We start from the raw sequence: 25,449 nt of genomic DNA, 5'->3' as shown, positions 1-25,449 counted from the left end.
ACATTTTCTATCAGTTCTGATGTGTGTGAGCATGTGCTTGTGTACAGGCAATACAACTTGGTCTGTCACTCTTTCATTATTGTTGCTCTTCAGGAACCCTCTCTCACCACTGTAGGTCCTCAGCTGGTATCTTAAGTCTCTGCACCCTCCATGTTTCCTGCCCTCTTCCCTTCTCTTTCTTCCTTCTTCCCATATTCCTCTTCCCTTTGCACATTTTCAGTTCTGTTTTTGACCATCTCTTCCCTTCCCTTCTTCAGGTCCGAACTGCCCTTGCCAAAGGAAAGTGATTGGAGAGAAGCACTGAGAAGTACATGCACATGGATGAACACACATGCAAAATGGGGCCTTCCCAAGGGGACAGCTGGGCTCCAGCTCGAGTAACTAAAGGTATTAGAGGCAACAGGCAGTGCTTGCCCACGGCTGTGGTCTGCCTCCACCACTGCTCAGTGACTGCACCCTTCTGACCTGGGGGGCCTGGTGCCGTTGGCTCATCTGTACTCCTGATAACCACACTGCAGGACCCCCCTCCCCACTACTGGTCTGATCTCTTTCATATTGCAAACTCTGCAGAAGAAGAATAACTACTTCTATATGAGCTTGTAGGACAACTAGCCTAGTGGGGCCCCCATCCTGATGGTGATTTACAAGGAGCCTGGCCCACTCCCCTTCTGCCTCTACTGCCCTACACAGCATCCCACACCAGCCCACAGCGGTGGGTGTTCACGCTGTGGGTCACATGCTGCAGAATGGCTCCCTGCTTCCCCACTCACACTGCTAGGGAAATATACATCATCACTATCGGGAATCAAAACACTTCCCAATACCATGGGGTTTTTGTGAAGCTTAATTCCTTACAGGCTGTGTGACATGCTCAGGGTGTGTGCAGTTGTGAACATGCAGTGTCTCTGTTTTGGGATACTGCATCTTGAAATATATTAGCTGTAGCACTAAAGATTTCTTTTCAAAGGGTTATTGCAATTGCACACACACATGTACTCTTTACGACTACATGTTACTGTTTTCTAAATATGAAAGAAGAAATCGTAAATTATATCACGTCTGGAAAAGAAGGGGAAAGCTTTTGTATAGTTTAGAGAGAACAGGTAGATGTTTTTTCTCAGTTCTATTTAGACAGTGTAGAATGTAGCCACATCTCATACTAAATAGGCATTTCTGTCCACTTTTCAGTTATCGCTACACCAGTAGAAGAGATGGAGAGAAAGGTATGTCCTGAAAAAAAAAAGTATTCTTCTTTTTAGACAAAAAGGAGATTTACCTGAAGTTAACCTGCAAAGAAAAATACCAGATTTCAGAAATGTTGCTGTTATGGGCTGAAGTCTAAGACTGACACTCAATGTAAGAGCAGCACTTCTCTCAGATAGAGCTAAGACTGCTGGGTGCTACTAGCTATGGAAAATGCATTTTTCCTCCATTAAGTCTTCCAGTGTAGACTCGGGCTACATACAGGCTGGTTCTGTATCAGATCATATCAGTCATCCCAGAAACCTTCTGAAACATAAAACTGCCCTTTATTGGGAAGGGGAGAAAGCAGAAGTAAGTGCTGCTCTGCTGCATTTATGTGGAGCCTTTATTACACCTCAAGAAGCACTGCTGAACTGCATGTTTTGTTTATCTCTCAGTGGACCACTGGGACTACTAAACACATGTACATAAGCTTTAAAAAAGTAGCAACACTGACAGATAGCTGCCACTTGAAGAACCCTTTAGCTTTTGTTTATCAAACTATCAAACTATCTGTCTCCAGCAGAAGTCTGAGCAAAGAGGTGAACATTACCCATGGCTCGCTTGTGCCTCTTGGAGCTTTTGCTTGATGAGGACAGGAGCAGCAGAGTTCAGAGCTGAGAGTGACCAGCATTCACTTCTCTGCATTCAAACTGACACCATAACACCCCTCCTCGCTCAGCCACTGAGATGAAGTGGAAGGGAAGAAACAACAGGGGTGCCAGTCCCAAGGATTAAAAATCATAAATCAGGTCCTCAGCATTCAAAGCATTACCCTAAAAAGATGGATTTACAAATTAAATATGCCTTCATGTTTTTAAGTCAGAGTTCATATTTTCAACTTTTCTGTTGAACTGTGAAGATTTTTAGTGACAAATAAGGTTCTCATATAATCATATTAGCTGTGAAATTATGACGGTTGTCAGTCTGGCGTTCACTCTGCTGGATCCCACCCGTGTTGTCTTTCTGTAGAGATCTAGCTGTGCAGTCAGTGCAATTCACTAGCATGGACACATGTATCAGTAAGAAGTTAAGTTGTATGGGTGTGTTTCAGCATCAGTTCAAAGCAGGACGCGGTATTTAAATCCTGCATTGCCCTTGGCATTAATATAGCCCTGATGATACTTTACTGTATTGCTTCCTGACAAAAATGCCGCAGAGCAAGCTATGCCATCAGCATTTCACTGTGAATGCCAAACCAGAAAATAGCACCTGCGATGGCAAGCCAGTTGAGTCAACAACCAGCAGAGCCCAGGCCTGAAAGCTTTCCTCAGCACTGCCATCCCATTAGCCAGCTTGGGCATGAGGGGCAGCTGGAAGGATGATCCCAGGCTCCCTGCTGCCTCCTCTTGCCGGTGCTGGCACCCAAGCTGCCAGCCAGACCAGGGAACTAATTAGATTAAAAACTAACTGTTTGGTTTTGTCAGGTACATTTTCAGACAAACCAAATTCCCTGATTTGCCTTGCAAAAAGAAAAAGGGAATGTGAAGCTGGAGACAGAGGAGTGAGGCTGACCTAAACTTCTGGCAACTGCTTACAGCTCTGTCGGCAGAACATGCTTTGGGATCACACCGGCAGGGAGTGTGCCTTAACACACAGGCCAAAGATGCAGTTTTAGGACCCTAGCTCCCTGAATTCAAAAGCTACTTAGAATACATAACCTAAATTATCTTTGCGATGTAAGTTGTAAAATGAGGGGGGAAGGTGTAAATTAATTAAATGCGTAGTCAGCATAGGAACAAAGTGAGGTACGTTTCTGAAATGTGGCGTATATGGCAACACTTCATGCAGCAGCATCATCATCATTGTTTTCTTATTGGCTCTGTGTTTTCATAATCCAGCTCTATTTGAAAGGAAACTAGTTTTCTTTTCAAAATGGAAAAAAGCACTACTGGTTTTAATTTTCTGTCTAACTACACTGTCACACGCACAAGGCACGTACACATACAATAGACAGAGAGGCTGAAAATTAAAATCTTGCACTGCCATCCTGTGGTGAATTTTAGAAAAACACTAGGTTGTCCGGCTCATAGATACAGGGTTATTGAAAATGTGGAGGCTTTGCAGCAGTTAGCAACAGCTCAGTTACTCTGGGTGTTACCCCAGGAAGCAGACAGTAGAACCTCGAAAGCCATTATTTCTCATCACTCCTCCTGCAGTGCAGTATCTTCGAGAGACCTTTCGGAAGACATGCAGTCCATCCCCAAGAATATAGGTTCTTTTAAGAGAAAATATTCTGAGTAAGCAAATAGTGAAGAGCATCTACAACACGGCAGGCCAGGTGAGGTAAGCACAGATGCGCTGGAGGGGAGTCCTCAGGAATCACTGGGAACTTGACACGGTTTCTAAAAGGCAGTCTGGGGGGTACATTGGGGGTTGACTTTAGCCTATAAAAAGTATAGTGAAGTTCACTTGTAAATAGGTCACAAATTCCTGCTCACTAGCTAAATGGATTTTTTTCCAGTGAATCACCACTAGGCTTACAAAGAGAAAAAGGGACAAGCCAAAAGGGCACAAAGTCAGCCAACAAGGGAAAGAGAGAAAGGAGATGTCACGCAAATAGTGTGCAAAATATGCAGTTGAAAAGTAAAACGTTTACCAGAAAGTCTTGATTGTAATTGAATTTTCCATGAGGATGGTTCTGACTTGTGCTATCACACCTGAAGCTTGTTTTTCTACTAGACTATGATTTTGCTACTATAAAAATGTGCATTTAGTATACTGAGTATTGCCCTGCAGACACATATTCTATTCACTTGCATTTCTAAGACAGAAGTATTTTTGTCAAACTGAGACGCATACAATACATACATTTGTCCGAAAACCCATGATGGAGTGCCCCAGTATACTGTGGCTTCTTAGTTCTCACCATCTCCTTTGGGGAACTATTCTTGCAAATGATTCCATATGCTAGGACTGTGTCAATTGAGAGCTGGCCTCTCCACCTGTGTGATGCATCAAAAGCTAGATGAAGCTGGCACCTGGAGCAGAGACAATGCTGATTGAGGCTCCTTCACAGATCATCGTTAAGAGCTTCTCTCCTTGGCCTTAAAACTGCCCATCAGCAGAACCAGAGTAAGTTTAAATTTTGCCTTCCTGAGAACAGAATATAAAAATGTCTCTCCCCCAAAATATTCCTGAAATAATGAAAAAGAAAAATACCAGCACATTTTCAGATAACAATTTTCTTTTTTTTCAGACAGCAAGTTTTCAGATAAAGTAAAAGAGGAAAAAGGATTTAGCTCTCAGTTTGTGCAGACACCCACATTGTTTCTGCGTGTCTCAATGTATGATTATGGGTTTCTTAGTAATGCATATGGAACTCCACTTTCACCAGTTCAGACGCTCACGACTAATGCTACTGCCATAATTTATGGTTTGTAAGATCAGCTTATGAAGTTACTATGTTTGTCTCTTATGTTAACACAGTATATAGTATGTCTTCTTTGATCATTTATGTGGTTGCACCATCTTCACCCTTCCACTTCAGATGTACTTGTTTTTATCCCTGCTTTGAAAAAAAAAATGATGCTTGCCTCACCCTCTTCTCACCTGCTAACAACTTCTGTCTCCAGGCTCATCTTTCCTCAGCAAGGCACCAGACCAAATGATTTTTTTGTTGTCACTTCTATCAGCAGTTCCATTCTTGATCACTTTTGATTCTGTTTATCTTCTTTGCAGAGATGTGACTTTTCTCTTTGATTAAAAATCACTGCTGACAGCTTCTTCCTTCCCCCCCTACATTCCTGCTTGGTTTTCTGAACTTTTCCTGATCTACCACAAACAGTAAAGTATTACCTTAAATCCTCTTCTGAACTTTGAATCTTACTTGTTATATTTCACCTGTGCCTATGCAGATGAAACAACATACTTTACATTTCCCAGTTGAATGGGTTTTTCCCTGTTACTATAAATAGATTTTTTTCCTGATTAAGTAAGAGTTGTCATACTCAGTATTTGCAACATCACCTCTCCTTGGAGACCACTCTGTGGCACTCTGCTTGAAGGAGATGATGGACAAACACAAGTCCTCCTGGGTGGGGGGAGCAGTCCAGCTCCACCACCCCACTCAGCCTGTCGTCAAAGCGGGGTCCAACACCCCTGGTTTTTCCTTGGGCTGGAGACTCATGGCAGTGGGAAAGGGCAGGGTAAAAGGGAAGGGCAAGGTAAAAAGTTTTGGTCTGAATAAACTTTTCACACAAGTCTGATAAGAATGTGTGTTTCATTATGGCAGGGTTTTTTGGCTGTTTGCTAGTCTTCATCTTTATACATTTTCCAGTGGAGGTGAGGGGAAAGAAGTTTCACATCTGTAGATTACTAGACAGCAAATTAACTTCCCTAATCAGCATCTGTGGACTGTGACCAGCAGGTCAAGGGAGGTGATTCTCCCCCTCTACTCCGTTCTGGTGAGACCCCACCTGGAGTGCTGTGTCCAGCTCTGGGGCCCCCAACATAAGAAGGACATGGACCTGCTCGAGTGGGTCCAGAGGAGGCCACGAAGATGATCAGGGGGCTGGAGCACCTCCCCTGTGAAGACAGGCTGAGAGAGTTGGGGTTGTTCAGCCCAGAGAAGAGAAGGCTCCAGGAAGACCTTATAGTGGCCTTCCAGTACCTTAAGGGGGCCAACAAGAAAGCCAGGGAGGGACTTTTTGCAAGGGCATATAGTGATAGGATGAGGGCTGATGGCTTTAAACTGAAAGAGGGTAGGTTTAGATTAGACATAAGGAAGAGATTCTTTACTGTGAAAGTGGTGAGACACTGGAACAGGTTGCCCAGAGAAGTTACGGCTGTCCACTCCCTGGCAGTGTTCAAGGCCAGGTTGGACGGGGCTTGGAGCAACCTGGTCTAGTGGAAGGTGTCCCTGCCCATGGCAGGGGGGTTGGAACTAGATGATCTTTAAGGTCCCTTCCAACCCAAACCAATCTATGATTCTATGACTCACCAGCCCCAAGAGCCCGCAGTGCACAGGCTGGAAATCACCATTTTGCCATCACAAACAGCTTCAGTTATAAAAATTGCCCATCCTGTTTGGTCGATGGCCCAGTCTAGAGCTTGAATTAACTTCCGTTGCAATGGCACAGGAATCTCTGTCATCAGCTTCTCTTCTGAAATGAAAATGTTTAGACATGTTCCATTTCTGCAGAGGAGGGAAGGGATGTTAAATTGTATGCATCCCTGCTAAGGAAAGGGAGAAGTGTTGATTCATGGTTCCGAGTCACACATTTCAAAACTATGTGGGCTTCAAGATGTGAAGCATGACTGTGAAGGCACCGTGGGAGTAGCCCCAACAAAGTGAATAATGGTTTATTTTATGAGTGAGGACAACTGCCTGTAGGGTTTTCAAGGGCAGGACCAAAAGGATGTCTGTGCTGGTGTATGTATGGGTAGCCAGTCAGACTCATGAAGGTGTGCCCATGGTAATCTCTTGTGCAGTTGATCTGGCATGAGCCAGTTTGTATACTGATATACAGAAATATGTCCATGCAAAAGTATTTGCAGTGTTGAAAATACACCTGTGCATCAGTGTGTACAGTACATCAGTGAAAAACTAACCCCACTCATAGAGAAGGAGCTGTGGAGAAAATGTAACTACCTTTCACAAATTATTTCTTTTTTCTATCTTTTTCTTTCAGATTGCCCAAGAAAAACAAAAATTGAGAAGCTAAATTAGTCTCTGCTCTATTTCCACTGAGGAGTATGGAGCTTAGCCAAAGATATTGGCCAGGGGGAAAAAAAAAGATCCTAAAAAGATCCTCTGCTAACAGAGCATGAAGATCGCATTTTCAAACACAAAGAGCCAGGTGATGTAAAAGTTGGTGACAGCACAATTTAAACTGCCTGCTAATTGACTATTTCGGTGTTAAGAATTTGCATGGTCTCCTTTTGAAGGCAATTGACAACATTTGTAATAGTTCAGTGGGAGTGGGATCAAGCCCCACATACACATTTTATTCTATTCCGTGTGTTAAAGTCATTCCCTGAGTTGCTTCTGTAAAAGCCAGCAGAAACCCTGGCAGAATGTCCTTGGCTGAGAATTCAAGAGTCTAGAAACAGGAAAGAACTGCCACAATGGAAACTACCCAAACCTCTTTTACAAGGGGCGCTCACGTACAGCAAAATCTCTATTTTCTGATGTTAAGTCCTGCCGGCTTCTGAGGAGCTTCCCTTCCTACTGGAAACACTCAAAAAACAGGATGAGGTTATTTTATTTCCCCAAGTGAAATCTGTCACTGGTTATCACAGTGGATCCAACGAGGTGTCTGGGCATGGAAGAGCTGTGAGAGATTTTGAATGTCTCCATATTTTGTTGTAATATTTAAATGTGATAGCGCCTTGCAGACTTCTTGCACTGAGGAATTATATATAAATAGCTACAAACTCCCTGCCATAGAGACTGGCCAATCTGCGGCTCTTGAACAACTTTTGCATCACTTCTAAGTAGCTCAGATACAGTTCTCATAATAACATTACATCATGTAATTGGCAACGGGACTGTCTAGCACCAGGATGGCTGGTTCATTCAAATCCCCAGCCACGGGGGAAAGCAGAGAGTGATTTTGCCCAGCCACCCTGCACCGCAGCTGCATGCCCAGGCTGGGGGCTGGAGCAGGGTCCGTGGATCGCTGGTGAGCTGCTGTCACGTCCTGTCTGCAAACCACCCCACAGCTCTCCTGGGAGCAGTGAGGTATTTAGCGGGCGCTTTGTGGCTCTTGCCCATTTGCAGATTTCTGTAAACTGCTTGTAGATTTTGGGAGGTTGGCCACCTTGTGCTCTACAGCCTCCTGAAAATTACTATGGAACAGGTATTAGTGTGGATTAAGTATGCTGCAACAGGCTTACAGCATCAAAGTCATCAGTCTGAATAGGAAAATACTCAGCCAAGCCGCCTTTAAGAGGCATTATATAACGAATTTTGAATTTTCATTAAAGCTAGAACACCCAAAGCAGGGTAACGTGTATTTTATTTTAAAAGAAGTTTTAGCTAAGCATGTTTCAACCTTAAGTAAACAAACTGCAGATTATCTCCTTTATCTTTTTGGAAGACAGCCATACTGAATGCATGTATTTTTAAAAATCTATCACTTTCAAGAAATGCTTCCCCACAAGGCTATATCTACCACCCCAGTGCTTTCACTCGACAGTTATATGAAGTTGATATCTACAGCATATGCTTTTGTTCATGCTACGTATTCAAATACAAAGGCGTGGTTAAATTCTGATGTCCTTTTTGAGGCGAAGACTGGGGAAAACATCTGCCTCTTGATGGAAGCCATCTGGTATAACCAGACATGAAGTCAAGCATTTTAAAACAGTGTGTTCCTTAGAATTATACTTACTTAAGAGAATTACAGATTCTTCCCCTAATGTTCTCATCACACACCGTCTCAGGGATTTTCCCTTGCACCTACCTAGGACTGATCAGCGCAATTATTTTGTAAAGCTTTGTCTCGGTGCAATCAAAGTAACCAAAACCAATAATAATTATTATGTAGATTTCTGTTGTTATTCTCCCGGCTGAGCTTTTCATCTGCACAATTACAGGTGCAGAGAAAATCAGAAAATCGTTTCTGTGGAAGGAGGGGCTGCAGAGGCTTTCTGAGATCAGCTGTACCGTAGAAGCTGCAGCACACCCTCCGTTTGCTCCAGAGATAAGAGTTAACACATCAGGGTTGGTAAGGTGAGGTCAGCTCTTCTTACTTCATCCCTTACTTGTAACATTGCCAGTTCTAGCCCTGTGTAGCCATGCAGTGTCAGACTTCACTCAGTCAATTCTTACATGCATCAAACCTGCTGGTGAGGGATCAGATATTAGACAATATTAGCCAAGGACAGATGTGATGTTGAAATATATAAAAGCTGTGTGGTATGCCAGCTTTCAAGAAAATGGCAGATACTCAGAAAGCTGCATGAGCTTAAATGCACGTCTTCGCGTGAGGGGGATTAGCAGGCAAAAGGAAAACAGAGTAACCTTTGGTTTGAGGTATTGGTAGGGCAAACAAAGCCACATCATTTCTATGACATGGTTCTGCTCTGCTGCCAAGACTATCATCTCCACATACAATTAGGGGACATTCAGTACCAATAAATACAGTTTACTTAACTGAGCTAATCTGCAAACACAGAGCAAGATTACACTCAGGGAATCTAGAGAAAATATGCAGTCTTTTCTGGTTTCCTTAAAGAAGTTCTTCCCTACAGCAGAAATGGAAAAAAAAGATACTGCATAAATACAAAGCTGGTCCCTGGTGCTTCATGTTATGCTAGGAGTGTCCTCTCACTAGTTACCCACTCACTAGTGGTTTGCCCAGGGGTTCTGTACTGTGACCAATACTGTTTAACATCTTCATCAGTGACCTTGACGATGGGGCAGAGATTACAGGTGATACAAAGCTGGGAGGAGTGGGTGACAGGCTAAATGGTTGTGCTGCCATCCGGAGGGACTTTGACAGCCTGGAGAAATGGGCAGAGAGGAACCTCATGACGTTCAAGGAAAGTAAATGCCAAGTCCTGCCCCTGGGGAGAAACAACCCCAGGCCCCAGGACAGGCTGGGGGCCAAGTATCTGCAGTAAAGGCCCTGGGCACCCCAGTGGACACCAAGCTCACCTCAAACCAGCAAATGTAACCCTTGCAGCATCCCACGCTGCACTAGGAAGAGCACTCACTGCCCATAGGTCTGAGGGAGGTGCTCCTTCCCCTGTACTCAGCACTTGTGACACCTGGTGGGGTGTGCTGGGTCCAGTACAAGAGGCATGGACATACTGGAGCAAGTGCAGCCAAGGGCCACAAGCGTTATTAAAGGCCTTGAGGCATCTGTCATATGAGAAGAGGCTGAGAGAGCTGGGACTGTTCAGCCTGGAGAAAAGAAGGCTCCAGAGGAATTTTCCCAAGGTGTATAAACATCTGATGGAGGTGAGGGAGGGTTGATAAAGAGGACAGAGCCACACTCTTGTCAGTGGTGCCCTGGGAAAGGACAAGAGGCAACCGGCCCACACTGAAACACAGAAAATTCCATTTAAACAAAAGAAAAAGCTTTTTTCACTGTAAGGTTGGTTGAGCACTGGCACAGGTTGCTCAGAGAGGATGTAGAGTCTCCATCCTTGGAGATATTCAAACCCACCTGGACACAGCCCTGCGAAACCTGCTAGTTGCCCTGCTTTGAGCTGGGGGGTTGGGACTAGATGGTCTCCAGAGGTCCCTTCCCACTCCAGCTATTGTTTCAGTCTTTTCTCGACTGTCATGACTACCACTCTTGATGGAACAGAGTTTTGCTAGACTTCGAAGCCTATAAAAGTTTTAACAATAGGGAAATTCCTGATTAATTTCCTGCTCTTTGAGGCTATCTCTTTTCCTTTGCATTCTTGAGGCAGGCCTCAGTCTGCTGCCCCTGAGTAGAACATTATCAATCCACCCCGCAAAAGAAAGACGCCTGGGTGTGAGCTAAAAACACTGGTCAGGTAAGAGCTGCTTCAGGAGAAATGCTGCAAGTCAGCACTTCCTGGTGGAGCTGCACAGTGGCCTCATCAGTGGTCACTGGTGATGTAAACTTCAGTTTTCATTTGCAAAAGGACATGGACATGTTTCTTCAGTGCTGATTATTTTTATTCCAGATTAAGAAAGAGCAAACAGAGCAACATATGTAGTAGAGAGATACTCCCAGTCTCCACAGTGAGAACAGTGCAGTCTTGTAAAGGAGGGAATAATATGCAAAAAGGAAACAACTCACCTTTTATGATGTAGCTTTACTACATGCACACGACAACATTAAAAGAATATTAAGAATAATACACACTAGGGAACGTAAGAAATAAGGCTGCTAGTCAAAACACAAAGAACAGCTGGGGCTCATGTAGCTAACGTTCAGTATTCAGTTTTAAATCCAGTGTTCAGTGTGTGGCCTTATCCTCTACTTATTTCCCACTCTTCAAACCCTGTTAATTGATATAGTAACAAAATTTCTTGTAAATTCCTCCAAGAAGGACAAGACAGTATTACCCCCTCTTCACACACTCCATGAGAGAGTATGTACACAAACACTTTCTCAAAACTGTGGCTGAAGACACTTGCTTTGGACAAGAACTCTGGAGCAGACAGCGAACGAGTACCATTCTCCGAAGCAGTGTCCAAATGCCTTCACCACAAAACTTAACTATTCCTCTCGCAGTTCCTTAGTCTCATTCACATCATACCTTCCAACTTCTGTAGCAAATAAGTGGAGGACTATACAGTCAGCAGCCTCCTTTATTATGTAACCTTCAGGCTTCTCAAAAAGCAGCTCCCTTCAGCTCATTGTACTAGAATGGGATCTAGAAAACATACGTGATCATGCAATGTGTCGTTATGACTGTGTACAAGGTGCTGATAAAAGGTGCATGGCAACTTTCATTCGGGAATTTCCCTCTCTGGTTGTTGGTGATGGTGGCTGCCTTTCAACCCACTCTTGTCATGAAGTTCACAGCAATGTCTGCAGACCAAATTCCCAACCAGTCCACAGTGTTCTTGTTTTAAGGTATCTCTACTGACATGCCAGGAGGAAAAACCTCAGGAAAACCTGCTGCTTAGAGACTGCCTGTAGACTATGTGCTGTCAGGCTTCTCTCTATCAAAATCCTGGCTGCTAGCAAGTCTGTCAAACACTCTCAGGAGAGGACTTCTTGTGAAGCCCCTTGTGCCTGCTGCTCTGAGCTCCTAGGTCCAGAAGTGTTAACTCCGGGACTGCCAACAAGGAACAAAGATTTGGTGCACTTGTTACACAGAGATGCTGAGGTACTCGTGCACTCCCAGGGATGCTCACAGTACCTCACCCCTCCTCGGCACACTGGACAAGGCTTGGCACGCTGCACAGGAGAGGAAAAAATTTTTCACAGAAAGAGTGGTAAGACAGTGGAATAGGCTGCCCAAGGAGGTGGTGGAGTCACCATCCCTGGATGTGTTTAAGGGTGGTTTAGATGAGATGTTGGGGGATATGGTGTAGGGGAGAACTTTGTAGAGTAGGGCTGATGGTTGGACTCGATGATCCCAAGGGTCTTTTCCAGCCTGAATGATTCTGTGATTCTGTGCACGAAGCCTCCCTGCTTGGCATGTGGCTGAAGAGGGAACTGCGCTCTGCAACGCGGCTCGGCGGGTGGGAAGTGTGCCCACGGCCCCTTTGATGGAGTCACACCCTTGGGAGCAAACACCTCAGCCCTCAGCTCCAGTCAGCCCTGCCGGCCCTGTGGTGAGCGGCGGGGTCGTCCCTATGAGGGTCTGCCTGCGCAGGGGCAGGCTGCACGCGCGCGGCCTTGTCCGCCTCTGAGCTCGGGCCTGCCGGCCACCCCCTGCTGCTCCTCCGGGCCCGCCCAACGCGCCGCGGGGCGGGATCCGGCCGCAGGCGACCGCGACGCGAGGCAGGGACGCGCTCCCTCTCCGCCTGCCCCTCCGACCCGGGGGAAGAGCGGAATCGCAGCGCGGAGCTGCCGCGAGCTCCGCAGGGGCCGGGCCTCAGGGAGGAGCCCGGCGGCCGGGACCGCACCGCCCACGCCCCGGCCCCGGCCCCGGCCCGCGCCGCTACGTTTCCCGCTCCCCGGCCGGAGCGGGGTAACTCCAGCCCCCAGCGTGCCCCGACGGGAGCGGCCCGCCCCCGCGCCTCGCGGTGGGGGCGCGGTGCACGCTGGGGCTGGGCGGCCGCCCCGCGCGCCGCCTGCCGGGAGCCGTAGTTCACTGCCTCGCGCGCGCGCCCCTGCCGCTCGCCCCACGCGCGGGGACAGGCGAGGGCGCGCGCGGGCCCGGACACGCCTCTGAAGTTGGGGGAGGGGCGCGGCGCTTTCCCTCCGCCGGAGCGGGACCGCGCGCACCGGGGTCGCGTCGCGTCGCGTCGCGTCGCGTCGCGTCGCGTCGCCTCCCGCCTCCCCTCTCTCTCCCCCCTCGCCGCCGCCGCCGCCCCGCCCCGCGAGCTGGGTGCGCTTGTGCCTTTAAGCCCGGCCGGACGCCCGCCGCCCCGCGCCTGCGCAGAGGGGCCGTGACCTCGCTCCCTGTCGGTGCTGCCGGTGACTGTTGGGGCGCCCCCAGCCCCCCGGCGGCAGCGCCAGGCTCGGGCCCCACTGCCGGGCCGGCGGCAGCAGCGGCGTTGCCATAGCGGCCCCCCCTCCCCCGGCCGGGACGATGGAGGGGCCGGCGGAGAGGGGCGGCGGTCCCGGCGCGGAGGGCCCGGCGGGGGTGATCACGGAGATCCGGGCGCCGGGCCCGCGGCCGCTGCGGCTGCTGGAGTGGAAGGTGTCGGTGGGAGCGGCGGTGCAGATCGGGTCGGTGCTGGCGCTGTGCGCCCCGCTGCCGCCCACCCCGCGGCCCGCCGCCGGCCCCGCCGCCCCGCCGCCTGCCGCCAGCGGCGCCAGCACCCGGCCGCAGCGGGCCGGCCCCGAGCGCAAGCTGAAGGCGGAGCGGCCCGGCGTGGTGCGGGAGCTGTGTGCGCGGCCCGGACAGGTCGTCGCGCCCGGGTGAGTGCGGGGCCAGCGGCAGTGGCGGCCGGCAGCCTGGGGAGCCTGTCCCGGGGCGCGGGTTTCGCGCTTCTCCTGTGGGGGCCGGGCCCCGCTTCCCTGCCCGCCCTGCGGGGCGGCGGGAAGGCCGGCGCGGGGTGGCGGGGGGGGAAGGCGGTACTGCCGGCTCCTCGGCTCCCGGGGGTGGCAGGCGCTGGCGAGGCGGCGTGTAACGGGAGCCTGGTCCCGTCCCTCGGCTCCGCTTCCCCGTAGCGGCGGCTCGCGTGGGTCGTAAAGCCGTGCCTTACGCTGCGCTGGGTCTCACGGCCGTGTCGCTGCCGGCAGGGAAAGGCCCTTCCTCCGCAGCTCTGCGCTGGGTGACGCGCGGGAGGCAGCCGTGCGGGGAGGTGCGAGAGGTCGTGCTCTGCTCCCTCGGTTCAGAGCCGAGTCTTTCGCTGTGAGCTCTGCCTCGGAGAGCTGAGCATCCCCTTGATGTGTTTTGGGGTTCCCTGAAAACTGCTCTTAGTAGCAAAACTACTTGGAAATACTTTTTTTCTTTTTTTTTTTTCTTTTTTTAGTTTGGCAGTTCACTGTTAGGTAGGTGCAAAACTCGGGTAGCAAAGGGATCATTTTGCTCTTGGTAGGAGGAATTTTAATGGGAATCAGCACTGTGGCAAGACCTGTTAATTACTAGACACTATGCGTATAATGTCAACCTAAATGCTTTTAATACTGTAGATGCTTTAATGTATAAATATAAACGAGATGGTGTCATTTGAACTTTCAGAAGAGCAAGGGATTAAATAAGAGAGGTTCTCCATAGTTTAACAATGGCTTTGTCTTGATAAGGCTGGATGTTGGTTGACTTAAATTGCTAATAGATAGGGCTTCTCAGATTTCTAGGTTAAATTGGGCTAATAGCTTGCTCCCCTGTACTTCAAGCAGATTTTTTTTCTCAACAGGAAACCACTGAAACACTCTACTTCCCCTGTTTTATGACAACAAGTTATTTTCTTTTATTGCAGTTCTCTTGATTTTTGGGGTGGTGCAGCCAGGCCTAAACTTTCTTGATTGAAAATCACCAGTATATGCAAAACATCTGTGTATGGGAGGGCCCTCAAAAGTTCAGGAAAAAAACAATCTGCTTTTTTTTTTTAATCAGTAATATAAGGTGCTACAGATGAGGTATAAGCTGTGTTTTTCTTGGTACAGAAAGTAGTATTCTTTCTGAGGTAAGAATGTGGCTTTCCTTTTGTGCCACGTTAGCATTCTGCTATTGCATCTGGTGCAACATGGGACAATCTTTTAATATCTGATTTGGAACAAAGGTACCATAAATGGTAGGTCAGACTAAATACATCTTAAAAATACAGGCTAAAACTTTAAAACATCATATGCATGATGAAATTCATCTTGATAGTACTGAGTAGAAGAGGAGATAAAGTTATCTTGTCTTTTTCATTATGTCAGCTAAGTACCTGGGAGGAAATCCAAAGCAAAAAAAGATTTTAAATGGTAAATGTAAACTATTTAAAATATGCTGGGTCTGATGTAGCAGCATTTTAGGTTTAGCTTTGATCAATGTAAACTTTAGGACTTGAGTACAATGCTTTTATTGGATCTGTCTAGTTGTGATTCACTTGATTATAATTAGCAAGTCCTTGATTTGAGAAAATTAGAAAATAAATACTGTTCTTTGTTACTGTTGTTCTTGGCTTCTAAAATGTTTGTATCTTATATTGCTAAAAGTTAATTCTTAATATTGACTATTGCTAGACGTTATGCTTCTGAAATTCTGACTTTTCAGCGCGCATTCTCTATTGCATGCTGTAGTGGTGTTTACTGAGTGAATGTAAAAGAAAAGTTTAAGTGAAAACATAGAAGCAGCATGACCCTAAGGGTAGTAGAGCTGGTCAACAGTTGGAGACATAACTGCATTTCTTTGGTCACTTAAAAGTTTTTTTGGTGAGCATTTAATCTCTTGCCTTTGGCTTCCCATTTTGTGGAATGGAAATAATAACATTTCACTCCCTATCAGCAATATTTAAATATATGTTAAGGTTGTGCATTATTAAAATACAGGTGTGATTACAGTAGGTGAAATTTATTCAGTGTCTCCAGAAGACACACTTTTTAAATCCAAACTATCCAGGGTGGTAGGTGCCATTTGCTGCCTTCAAAAAAGTGGGTTTGGTCAGTTTAGCCCCAAATTCTCTATAAACCAAAGATATGTGCAAATATTTGTCAGGCACTTAAACACTGTAGAAATACCATTTCTATTGCAAATATTTTTCCTTTTCATTAGAACATGAGAACAGAAGTTGGTTAAACCTTTTTATCTGAGGATAAATAATGTGACTGGCTAAGGTTTTTTTAATGTCAATTTGTTCATCGTTATTTCTGAAAATAATATATTTTAGCACAAGTCTCTCCCTCTTAAAAAGATATATTCCTAACTTTTGGTTATTTTTCTTTTATATCAGGCATGAGACGAAATCTTGCAGTACATGAAAGTAATTTTCCACATATATAGCGCTTCATTTTCTTGTCGTTTGATTACCCACTTTTTGACATTGACAGTGGCGTAAACTGTCCGCAGGGGAAAGGGTGGTATGGGGGTGGGGGGTGACAGCCCAAGGCAGGCAGGAGGTGGCTTTTGCTTATACTAGCAGAGGTAGGGGCTTGCATCGAATGTCAAACTAGGACTGGTGAGAGGAAGGTGTTTGACCTGTTAGGACTGTAAATAGCAGGGATGACAGTAAGCAGTTAATGAAGTGTCTTTGATGTTAATGAAGCATATTTTCCATGGGTGACAGGAGCAACAAATAAAATGTCAAAAAGTGCTGCGCTGCTCTGTGTATTATTAATGCTGGTTACCCATCAAGGTTAATTGTTCTGAAGCTGCTGCAGGTATGTCAGGATTCTGGGTTGGGTCAGTATTTTGGTTTATGTGAATATTTACATAAGGGTCTCTAATATGAAACGATCATCCTCTTTCAGGCCCTACTGATGGAATAGACTACTGAAAGTCTTTTGTTTGGTTCAGTTAATAGTCTTCCAAAATATTTATTGCCTGTACATTTAAACTGGGTATCTTTGTGTCTTACTACATAGCTTTAATAGCTAAAGCTTGTGTTCTTCTACAGAACATAAAGTATTTGTGTGTTGCAATAAAAATCGTGTTTAAATCTACATGGGTTATAGTGTAGCAAAACTTGTATTTTCTCTTTTTGGAGAAGATAGCAGGAAAGAGGCAGGAATTTGTTCTCTAAAACTGTAGATTTTTTTTTTGTTACTTTGCATTTTTTTGAATCAAACTTGATTGTATATTTAAAAGGTATATCTTCCTTTGGTTATCTAATGTCACAGAGCCTCAGGGCCTAGTTTACCACCCAAGATGAGGCCACTTAACCCTGGGCCCCAATGCTTTTCATCTTACAGTTTTCAAGGGAAATAAAATGCTGATGAATTAGTTTATTTTGAAGTGATGACACTTGTAATAAACTACAGGAAAACAACTTGCTGTTTGTTAGACACAAATGTTTTCATAATATCCTGTCAGATATTTAATGAGCTTATTAGAGTCTGTGATTCTATGAAATCGATTTTACTTTTACCCAAGTTGTAATGGATTTTTGTTTAATTGCTGTCTAGTTTTTTCACTGTATTTTTGAGCTTTACTTCAATACTAGAGTTGTTTAGAAAGCCACAGTCTTTTTCAAAGGCAAATACACATGTTGTTTCTTCTCTGAAACTGCCAAATTGTTTTCCTTAGTTGTAAAACAAGTAGTTTCCTGAAGAGAAAATGTATGCACAAAAATTCTGACTGAAGGCCTAGACCTTTAATTTTTGTGCTGCACGGTGCCTAGCCCTTTGAACTGGAAGGGGTTGGAAAAGTTTGAGGAAGGAAGAGAGAGACAAGACTTTTGCTTTGAATTACCTTAAAAGTTTCTGTGTTGACCTGAGAGTTTTTTGCTTTGAGAAATCTTAGTAGTACAACTTGCATGCCTGTCTGGACCTTTCCAATTTGATGACTGTGTGTTTGGTGTTAACTTAAGGGCTGACCCTAGTAGGAATCCCAGCCATTCAGATTTTCAAAGTCAGTCTTATCCAGTGGAAGACTCCCCTTAAGTAATCTGATAACCCAACATTTAAACTCACTAAATAAAAATTAATACGGGGTGATAGTATTGCAAATTTTCAAACATTACCAAAAGTATATAAAAATATTTCCAGTTGGGGCTTTCTAGCCTCAAGGTTCAGTAAAGAGCTGCCAGCCTTTCACTTTGGGATCTCTTTTTGAGAATGATAATAGACAGTTCATTGCAAGTTGTCACTTATAAAATATTCCTATGAATATCTGGTTTGTGTGGTTAAAAATGTTAAATAAAGGTTAATCTAAGGTCTTCTAGCACACGTGGATAGTTGAATTTTCAGCAGTTGCCTTTTAAAGTATGTAGGGGAGCTTAAAATGACCTGGAAAGCAGGTAGTATTGCATTACAGGTTACAGTTCAAAGATCTTGATTACACATTTTGTCTAGGTTTTGTTTTGCTGAACCTAGACCTACAGAATTGGAAATCTCACCCTTGGACTGTAGAGGAAGAATAGATACTGTCACTAACAGGAGAGACTTACTGGTCTTCAAAAGCCTTTGCAAGATGGAAAGGTTTCCCCTTTCTCTGGTGTGGACAAGGAAGTGCTGCTGTATGTAATGCGTACTGTGAAACTTGGGTGAGAATTTCTCACTGTATTTTGTAGGATGTTACAACAGTGCTCAACAACTGTGTGTTTTCCTTCAGAATCTATATCCCTACTTCTAATGAAGTGCTGCTTGTCCAGAAGCATGAATCATTGTTTCCAGTCAGTAGAAACTACTTCTGTTGGCCTCAGACTAGGCCTTTTCATCTGTTGATGAAAAGGAATTATCCAGAGTGAAATACATATGCCATTTGTGAGAGCACACTGTATCTTTTCTGATGTTTTCTGAAATACTAGCCTACGGCGGGGGGGGGGGGGGGGGGGGGGGAAGAGAAAAAAGCCAATATAAAAACCTATTTTTGAAACAAAGAGCAAAGTTTTTGTGGTCTTTCTAGTGCAATGGAAGGGGAATTTTTCTTTAGTCATCTGATGGGACTGAAATGATTTAAATTTAGGGTCATGCTGGATGATTTATACAAGATTATCATTCATCAGAACCATCTAGATCCAGAAGGACTTTTACTTTGTGTGTTACTGTGTAAAAAGTGGCAGTATACCATGTAGCTTACTTCTTACAAACACATCATTTTTTTTATAGTATGTCCTTTTTTAAGGAAAGGATGGGGTATTGCCAGGCCACTATTTCACTAATAATTAAAAAAAAAAAAAAAAAATTGCCTTTCTACAAATGTTTTGAGGAAAAATGTAGAATAAGGCAATGATTTAGACATTTAGAGTAGAACTGAATAATGTCCATTTGTTTGTATTTTAGTACTCCCTGGTTTAAAAATTACATCTAAAACTTTGCAGCATTCGGCTGGTGAGTAAGACGGAAGGTCTCAGTCCACACTGAGTGGACAGTGTGAATCCTCATTCACAGGAGAGAGGGTGGGTGAGCAGTTCGAGCCAAGGAAGGCATCGCTAAACAAGAAGGGAACTTAATTAACTTTCCAGGTAACTTTACAGCTGTTCATAATACTTCCCCTTTATATGCTGAGCGGCCTTCTAAAATGTTGTGCTCTGCTTTTGAGTGTGTGTCGGGACCAGGGGCTCATGTGACGCGTTGGGTATCCTGAGGGCATGCAGTGTCACGTGGCTGTTGCCAAATGTGGAGCTGCTGCTCTTTGGTGTGAACGCTGCTGCGTAACTTAGGACAGTCTTGTTCGTAATTGTTTTTAAGGGTGTTAAGAGTTATTAAATTTTCCTATATAAGTGTGTTCATTTGGCTTAACAGCAAGTCCCAGAGGAAAATACATGCAGAAGGTAGTATCAAGATAAAAGTTTGCCACAGTATCCAAAAGGGAAAGGAGGGGTGGAAGCTGTTAGACCTGAGGATCCGTATCCTACAGTAAGCCTCTTCCCATTTTGTTTGTTGTTTGGAAGTAACAGACAAAGGGACAGTGATTGCTTAAGTGTCTTGTTCTAGTGGAGAAGGTGTAATGTTTTATTAATAGATGCACGTTTTTAAGGCAGAGGGGGAGAGATCACAGGGATCCTCCCAGACTACTTCTGCACAAGAAGAGGCAAAAACCACGTATATAGCTTTGCTGCTAGCTGTGTGCATGTCAAACTGTCTCCTCTGTCAACTTTCTCTGCTTTGGTGTCCAGGCCATTTTAGTGTTCAGCTGTAGCAGTTTCTATAGTTGTGGGCCTGAAGAGAAACCAAATCTGTTCAGGTAATCACAGGTGATCTTGGCTGGGGGTAGGAGGAATGCAGTGGTAAGTTGGTCTGAGATAGGGGGAAATGATGTGCCTTTACCTGAAGGAGATGGGGGATTTGAGAAGATATATACCTGAAAAGAACAAAAAGGAGTCAGATGGCATTAGTCCAAGACTGTTGTCACCTGGCTTGTGACTACCGTTCTTCAGTAGCTGATGTGAAAGTTGAAGTGTGGTTTGAGAAAAGGGCAGTTCTATGTTAGTTACTCTTCTGTCAATTAGAAGCATGTACAGTCACCATTCTGCCACCTCAACTTTTTGGATCAATGCCAATTAAGTTAGCAGTGTTCACCATATAGATATAAATATGCCATGTATAGATTTGGAGGACTTAGATTTCTGATCCTGCTGTTGGATGTTACTGAACCAATGAACTTGTCTCGATGTGCATGTGCTAAAAAGCTACACTTCATGGTTTAGAAAATGGATCCTGGGATAATGTAAGCTTTGTAAAAATGTTTCCTTTGAAAGCTGCAAGTAGATTTTCTTAGGAGCTGTACCATGCCTCATTCTTCCCTTGCCAGCTTTTTTGGTGAGTGAAGTAGTTTCCTGGTTTTGTTTTTTTTTTTTTTTTAAACCCATATCACTTATTGCTTTTGCCCTGTAATTCTTATACATCAGGTGCTGATGGCAGTAGATTCATAAAATGCTACGAGAGGGGAAATCATAAAAAAATTAAACGCCTTCTTTAGTGTAACAATGAAAATCCTGGATATTCATATTAAAACTAAGGTGTGGTTCACTGTTTTTAAATTTGGACACGTTCTTAAAGCTACTGTGTTTCCGCTATTTCAGAACATCTTTTACACCCTGCATAGTTCTTACTTATCTAAGATGTGTTATGTGGTAGAAGGAAGCTGGCTATGGTATGTGTTATGTTTCCAGCTGTAACTGGAATTAATTAGGCTTTTGCCATGGTGTCTGTATGTAGAATTTACAAATACCTCTTAGAGATGCTGTCAGCAGTTTGAAGTCCCATGGGGCTTTTCCAGTAATGTTTCTATAGTTAATGTAAAGTTCTGATGTTAAGTGTAGTCAAGAAGCCAAAGGACATACATTCACTTTGATTTTACTGTTACTGCTTCAAGTGATAGTCATCTCTTCAGTTAAGAAAATGTAACCTATGTGTGAACACAAAATTACTTTTCCACTCTTTCTGGCCCTGCAGTTCCTCAACTCTCAACTGGAGTTGTGCTGCAAGTATTTGGGAAGTGCTGTGTGACTGCTAACACTGCAGTTGGAGAGAGGTAGCAATAGAAACGCAAATGCATAAATCAGTAATGTCAATAGTTGACAATAGCGATGGGGGGATGGGCTGCAGAACTGTGTGCTGCTTCAGGGAATTACTGAGACATGACAGCCTATTGTGTTACTGTTAGAAGTACCACTTAATACTAAGTAAACAAGTTAGGAACACATGAGCTCTTAACTCTGTACTTTTGTATTCATTTTGTATGAACTTCATTGTTTTGAGGTGGTTTTATGTAAAAGTATGAAGAACTATATTCTTACCTTTACCTTTTTTTAAAAAAAAGTAGTTTTGAATTCTCCCAAATAATAAGGTTTTAGTTTAAAATGTTCTAAATAAAATAAAAAAACATTCTAAATCATCTTTGAAAGACTTACTAGATTTTATGTGAAGGGCATTGCAAACTCGTTTGCTTTTTTTGTACCTTTTTATTGTACATTGTTAACTTTTAACAGTGGCTTTTTGAAACATCCAAGAATCTGCCCATAGATATGTGCATGGAAGGTGGGAGAGGGTTACCTCCTTACTTGGTAATGCCAAAAACTTCTCCAGAGATAAATGGAAATGCTTCTTAAAGGGTTGCAACTCATGGCAATAGACTTACTTCATGCTTAAGATGTCTTTTGGGTTATAAATAAAATCCAGAAAGTCTAGGCCTAAGTTTCTCTTGGCATTCGTGACCTACGTCTAATCCTGAACAGATATATCTTGCCTGAAAAGTAGAAGAAAAATGACTTTTCAACTTTTCTGTTATAAAATGTTTTGAAGTTCACGCACATTTTAACTCATAATTGTGAGTAATTTGTGCTTAAAAGAAAAAAAAAAATCTCAAGGCCCATGATTTCTCCATTAGTGTTCTAGAGTTGAGATGATGCCTTGAAGTGTGAACTGTGCTTTCTATGAGCTGCTGCTTGCAGCAGTTGTTATTTTGTAGTTTAATTACAAATGTGTCTTTACCCTGGTGTCTGCATCATGCATGCTTTTTGGGTTTTTTTGTTGTGGTTTTTTTTGTTGTTTTATCAAAATGGCTGGATTGGTTGGGTCAGGCTTTTGAGGCTCACACGTATTTGAAATACAGCCTTCTCTGTTTGCTTGTCCTTGAGTGTAAGTCAAGTGGCTTCTGGAGAGAACTGATGAGACAAGTGTCTTGCAACATCTGGAAGAGGCTGTAGGCTATGTGTTGCCTGTAGCAGTAAGAGCCATGTGTACTTGTTATCCTTGGTATTTTTAATCGATTATTCAAGGACTCTCACCTCACAGATACTGATGAGGGTTAAATAAATAAATAAACCCAGTGGTTAAATATCTAAGGAATTACCTATGCTTACATGGTGATTTCAAGGTGATTAAGGCTTTGGAAAATCCTTGGTATGAAACTGGAGTCCTATGTAACAGAGGCTGTGGTTTGATGTAAATTGGGCTTGAGGGCTCTTTGAGGTGGTTCTAAATGCTGCAGCCACATACCACAAAATAATGTTCTGGTATAAGCTAACAAAAATGTCAATGTTTCACAAATTTGAGTAAATTAAACTGTAGAAGCAGGCTTTAAGTTGAAGCAGACTTAATCTGTCTGCCCTTCTGGTCTTATGACAGCTAAAGGATTAGGTCCTGGTATTTGTTCTAGATCAGTTGGTTGATACAACAACAGTTGGTATTAATAATCATTGATCTGAGATGTGTTCATTGGTATTTTTACCCCCTGACAAATTGCCAGTAACATGCCCTTGAGTGTGCTGCAGAACCTGGGTGGGGGCTTTTGTCCACCTGTACACCAGAATCTCATGTTGCTGTATTAGTATGGTTTTGCATTTTCTAATGCTAATTGCAAGGGCATATGGCATCAGATTGAGGACAGCGGCTTTAAGTGATCACAGTGACAACTTGGGATGTGTGACTCTTGTGGTATTTGCTATCTCTCTTTATTCCAAACTGGTCTGAGGAAACCCATCAATCTCTTGTCTTTTGACAGATACCTGTGAGATACAAGCAAGTGCAGGGCAGTAGCTTTGTCTTGTAACTTTTGTCTATTTTTCCATTCACACATTTAGAAAATTGCACTATATTTTCTATGCCAATACATCATTCCTTGAAACAGACTTTGTTAAGATAATAAATAAAACTTATGTCTCCGTGGCATGGAGGCTTTCAAACTAGTCTTTAAGACATAGGTAAGATAAATGCTAATGAAGTGGCCTGGTTATTGTGGGGGGAAAATGTGAGTTGTTGAAACCGCCTGTGTCCTCCCCCAGTCTTAGCCCTGTTTGTAAAAACAGTTGCACCATTGGTCTTTTCCCATCAGTCACTCTTGCTGGACTCCTCTATAAGCTGCTTTGATCGACTCTCTAAACCCAGTGGCAAACCCAGATAGGGCTGGTCAGTTCTCCCCAGGTACTGAAATAGTCCTTTCTGGAAGTGCCACGGGAAGGAGTGGACTTTCAGAGGAAACATGAGAGTGGTGTTGTTTAAACCCGGCTGGCAGCCAAACACTATGCGGCTGCTCGCTCACCATCCCCCACCCCTGGGGAATGGGTGAGAGAGTTGGAGGGGTAAGGGTAAGGAGACTCCTAGGTTGAGATACAAACAATTTAATAATTGAAATAAAATAATTATAGTAATAATGGTAATAATGGAAAATACAAATGAGTAATGCACAATGTGATGGCTCATCACCCGCTGACCGATGCCCAGTCTGTTCCCAGCTAGTGATCCCAGAGAAGAGAGAATCATGAAACCAAAATCCTGGAGGCCAGAATGAGCTTCCCAATCAACCCTTCTCTATATATTGAGCATGACTTTAGATGATATGGAATATTCCATTGGCCAGTTTGGGTCTGTTGCTCTGACTGTGCTCCCTCCCAGCTTCTTGTGTACCTACACACAGGCAGGACATGAGAAGTTGAAAAGTTGTTGATTTCTTAGCAACAACTAAAAACATCAGTATGTTAACAACATTCTTCTCATATCAAATCCCATACTGAATCCAAAACACGACACTATTCTAGCTGCTAAGAAGGAAAAAAAATTAGCTCTGTCCCAGCCGTAACCAGGACAGTGGGGAAAAAAAGTAAGCCATTGCCTTTCTTTGGCTGCAAGCCATTGGAGCAGTTGCCTCTGGAAGTGGAGCCAAACTGTAATAGAAGGCCATGGCTACTGTACACTCAAGTTAGACAAGTTCTGAATGAGAGAGGTAACCTGTTACCATGTTATGCTGGGTACCTTTAAGGGACAGCTCTTTGTAGTTTTCTCCAGTAAAGATATCTCATGGCCATTGTGCTGCTGTGCTGCAGCTGGCTGACCCCCCCTCCCAGTTGCAGGTAGGTGTTCTCCATGGTAAGCTAGCTCAAGAAGTTCTTGCTCCTGTCTGCCTGTAACTCCTGCACTTGCTGCAGTCATTCTTCACTGCTATAAGTGTTTGATCATGCTGAAAAAGCAAATTTAAAAAGTAAAACCTTTAGCGGATTGCTTTTTGTTTGTAGTGGTTCACTTCAGCGATCCAGTTAACTGCTTGCTACAACTGAGGAGTAGCAAATTGTAGCATAGATATGAGAACTTTATGTGCTGGCTTTCCCACTGTAATTAACCTACCGGGAAGCACAGCCGTGGTTGCACTTGATAGGAAGTTCTTAAATTTGGAGTCAGCATTAATGACCAGGCCTTAGAATTAGCAAAGGCATTGACTTCCTCTGTTAATAAAAGCAAAATGCTCATATTGGATTTCATTAAAGCTTTCCTTTTTTTTTTTCTTTCCCATGCTGCTGATTGAAAGCAGATATTGTAAAAAGACTTGTTTTAGAAACAGTCAAAATGTGGAAGTGCTGGGAGAACAGTGAAGGGGTTATGGTCATCTGCATCCCGAGGCTATTAGTAAATGTCTGTCTCTATCCATGATCATTGCAACAAAAAATAAAATTTTGCTATAATGGCACACCTAGTGTCTCTGTTTCTTATTTACAAGCACATCTGGAAAGCATGTGAATAAGATCCTAGAGTGGGTTTTATTATTTACTTGTTCAGGTTTCACTTAAATCCCATTGTATTTTGTTACTTAAAAGAAACCATGTGGGCAGTTTGCTGTCCTGTTGCAGTCCTT

General features: G+C 44.0%; 1 protein-coding gene and 1 long non-coding RNA gene across 4 annotated transcripts in view; both read left to right on the top strand.

The window, feature by feature from the left end:
• Positions 1 to 1,187: 1,187 nt before the first annotated feature.
• LOC141953841 (uncharacterized) lies at positions 1,188 to 6,965 on the top strand. Its single transcript, XR_012632020.1, has 3 exons — positions 1,188 to 1,223; positions 4,924 to 5,028; positions 6,876 to 6,965. It is a non-coding gene; the product is annotated as an uncharacterized LOC141953841 (long non-coding RNA).
• Positions 6,966 to 13,219: 6,254 nt separating this feature from the next.
• The window catches only part of CTDP1 (CTD phosphatase subunit 1), a 116,438-nt gene continuing 104,208 nt past the window's right edge, over positions 13,220 to 25,449 (top strand). For 2 of the 3 annotated variants that reach the window (XM_074870475.1, XM_074870483.1), the window contains exon 1: positions 13,220 to 13,712. In XM_074870475.1, the coding sequence (XP_074726576.1) occupies positions 13,381 to 13,712 (332 nt within the window). In that variant the 5' untranslated portion in view covers positions 13,220 to 13,380. The remainder of the gene's footprint in view (positions 13,713 to 25,449) is intronic. The other variant, XM_074870463.1, reaches the window with a different exon arrangement.

This window comes from Strix uralensis, chromosome 1 (assembly GCF_047716275.1).
Source record: "Strix uralensis isolate ZFMK-TIS-50842 chromosome 1, bStrUra1, whole genome shotgun sequence".
Lineage (NCBI taxonomy): Eukaryota > Metazoa > Chordata > Aves > Strigiformes > Strigidae > Strix > Strix uralensis.
Note: the sequence above shows the minus strand (reverse complement) of the source record. Positions and strands in the feature narration are given on the sequence as shown.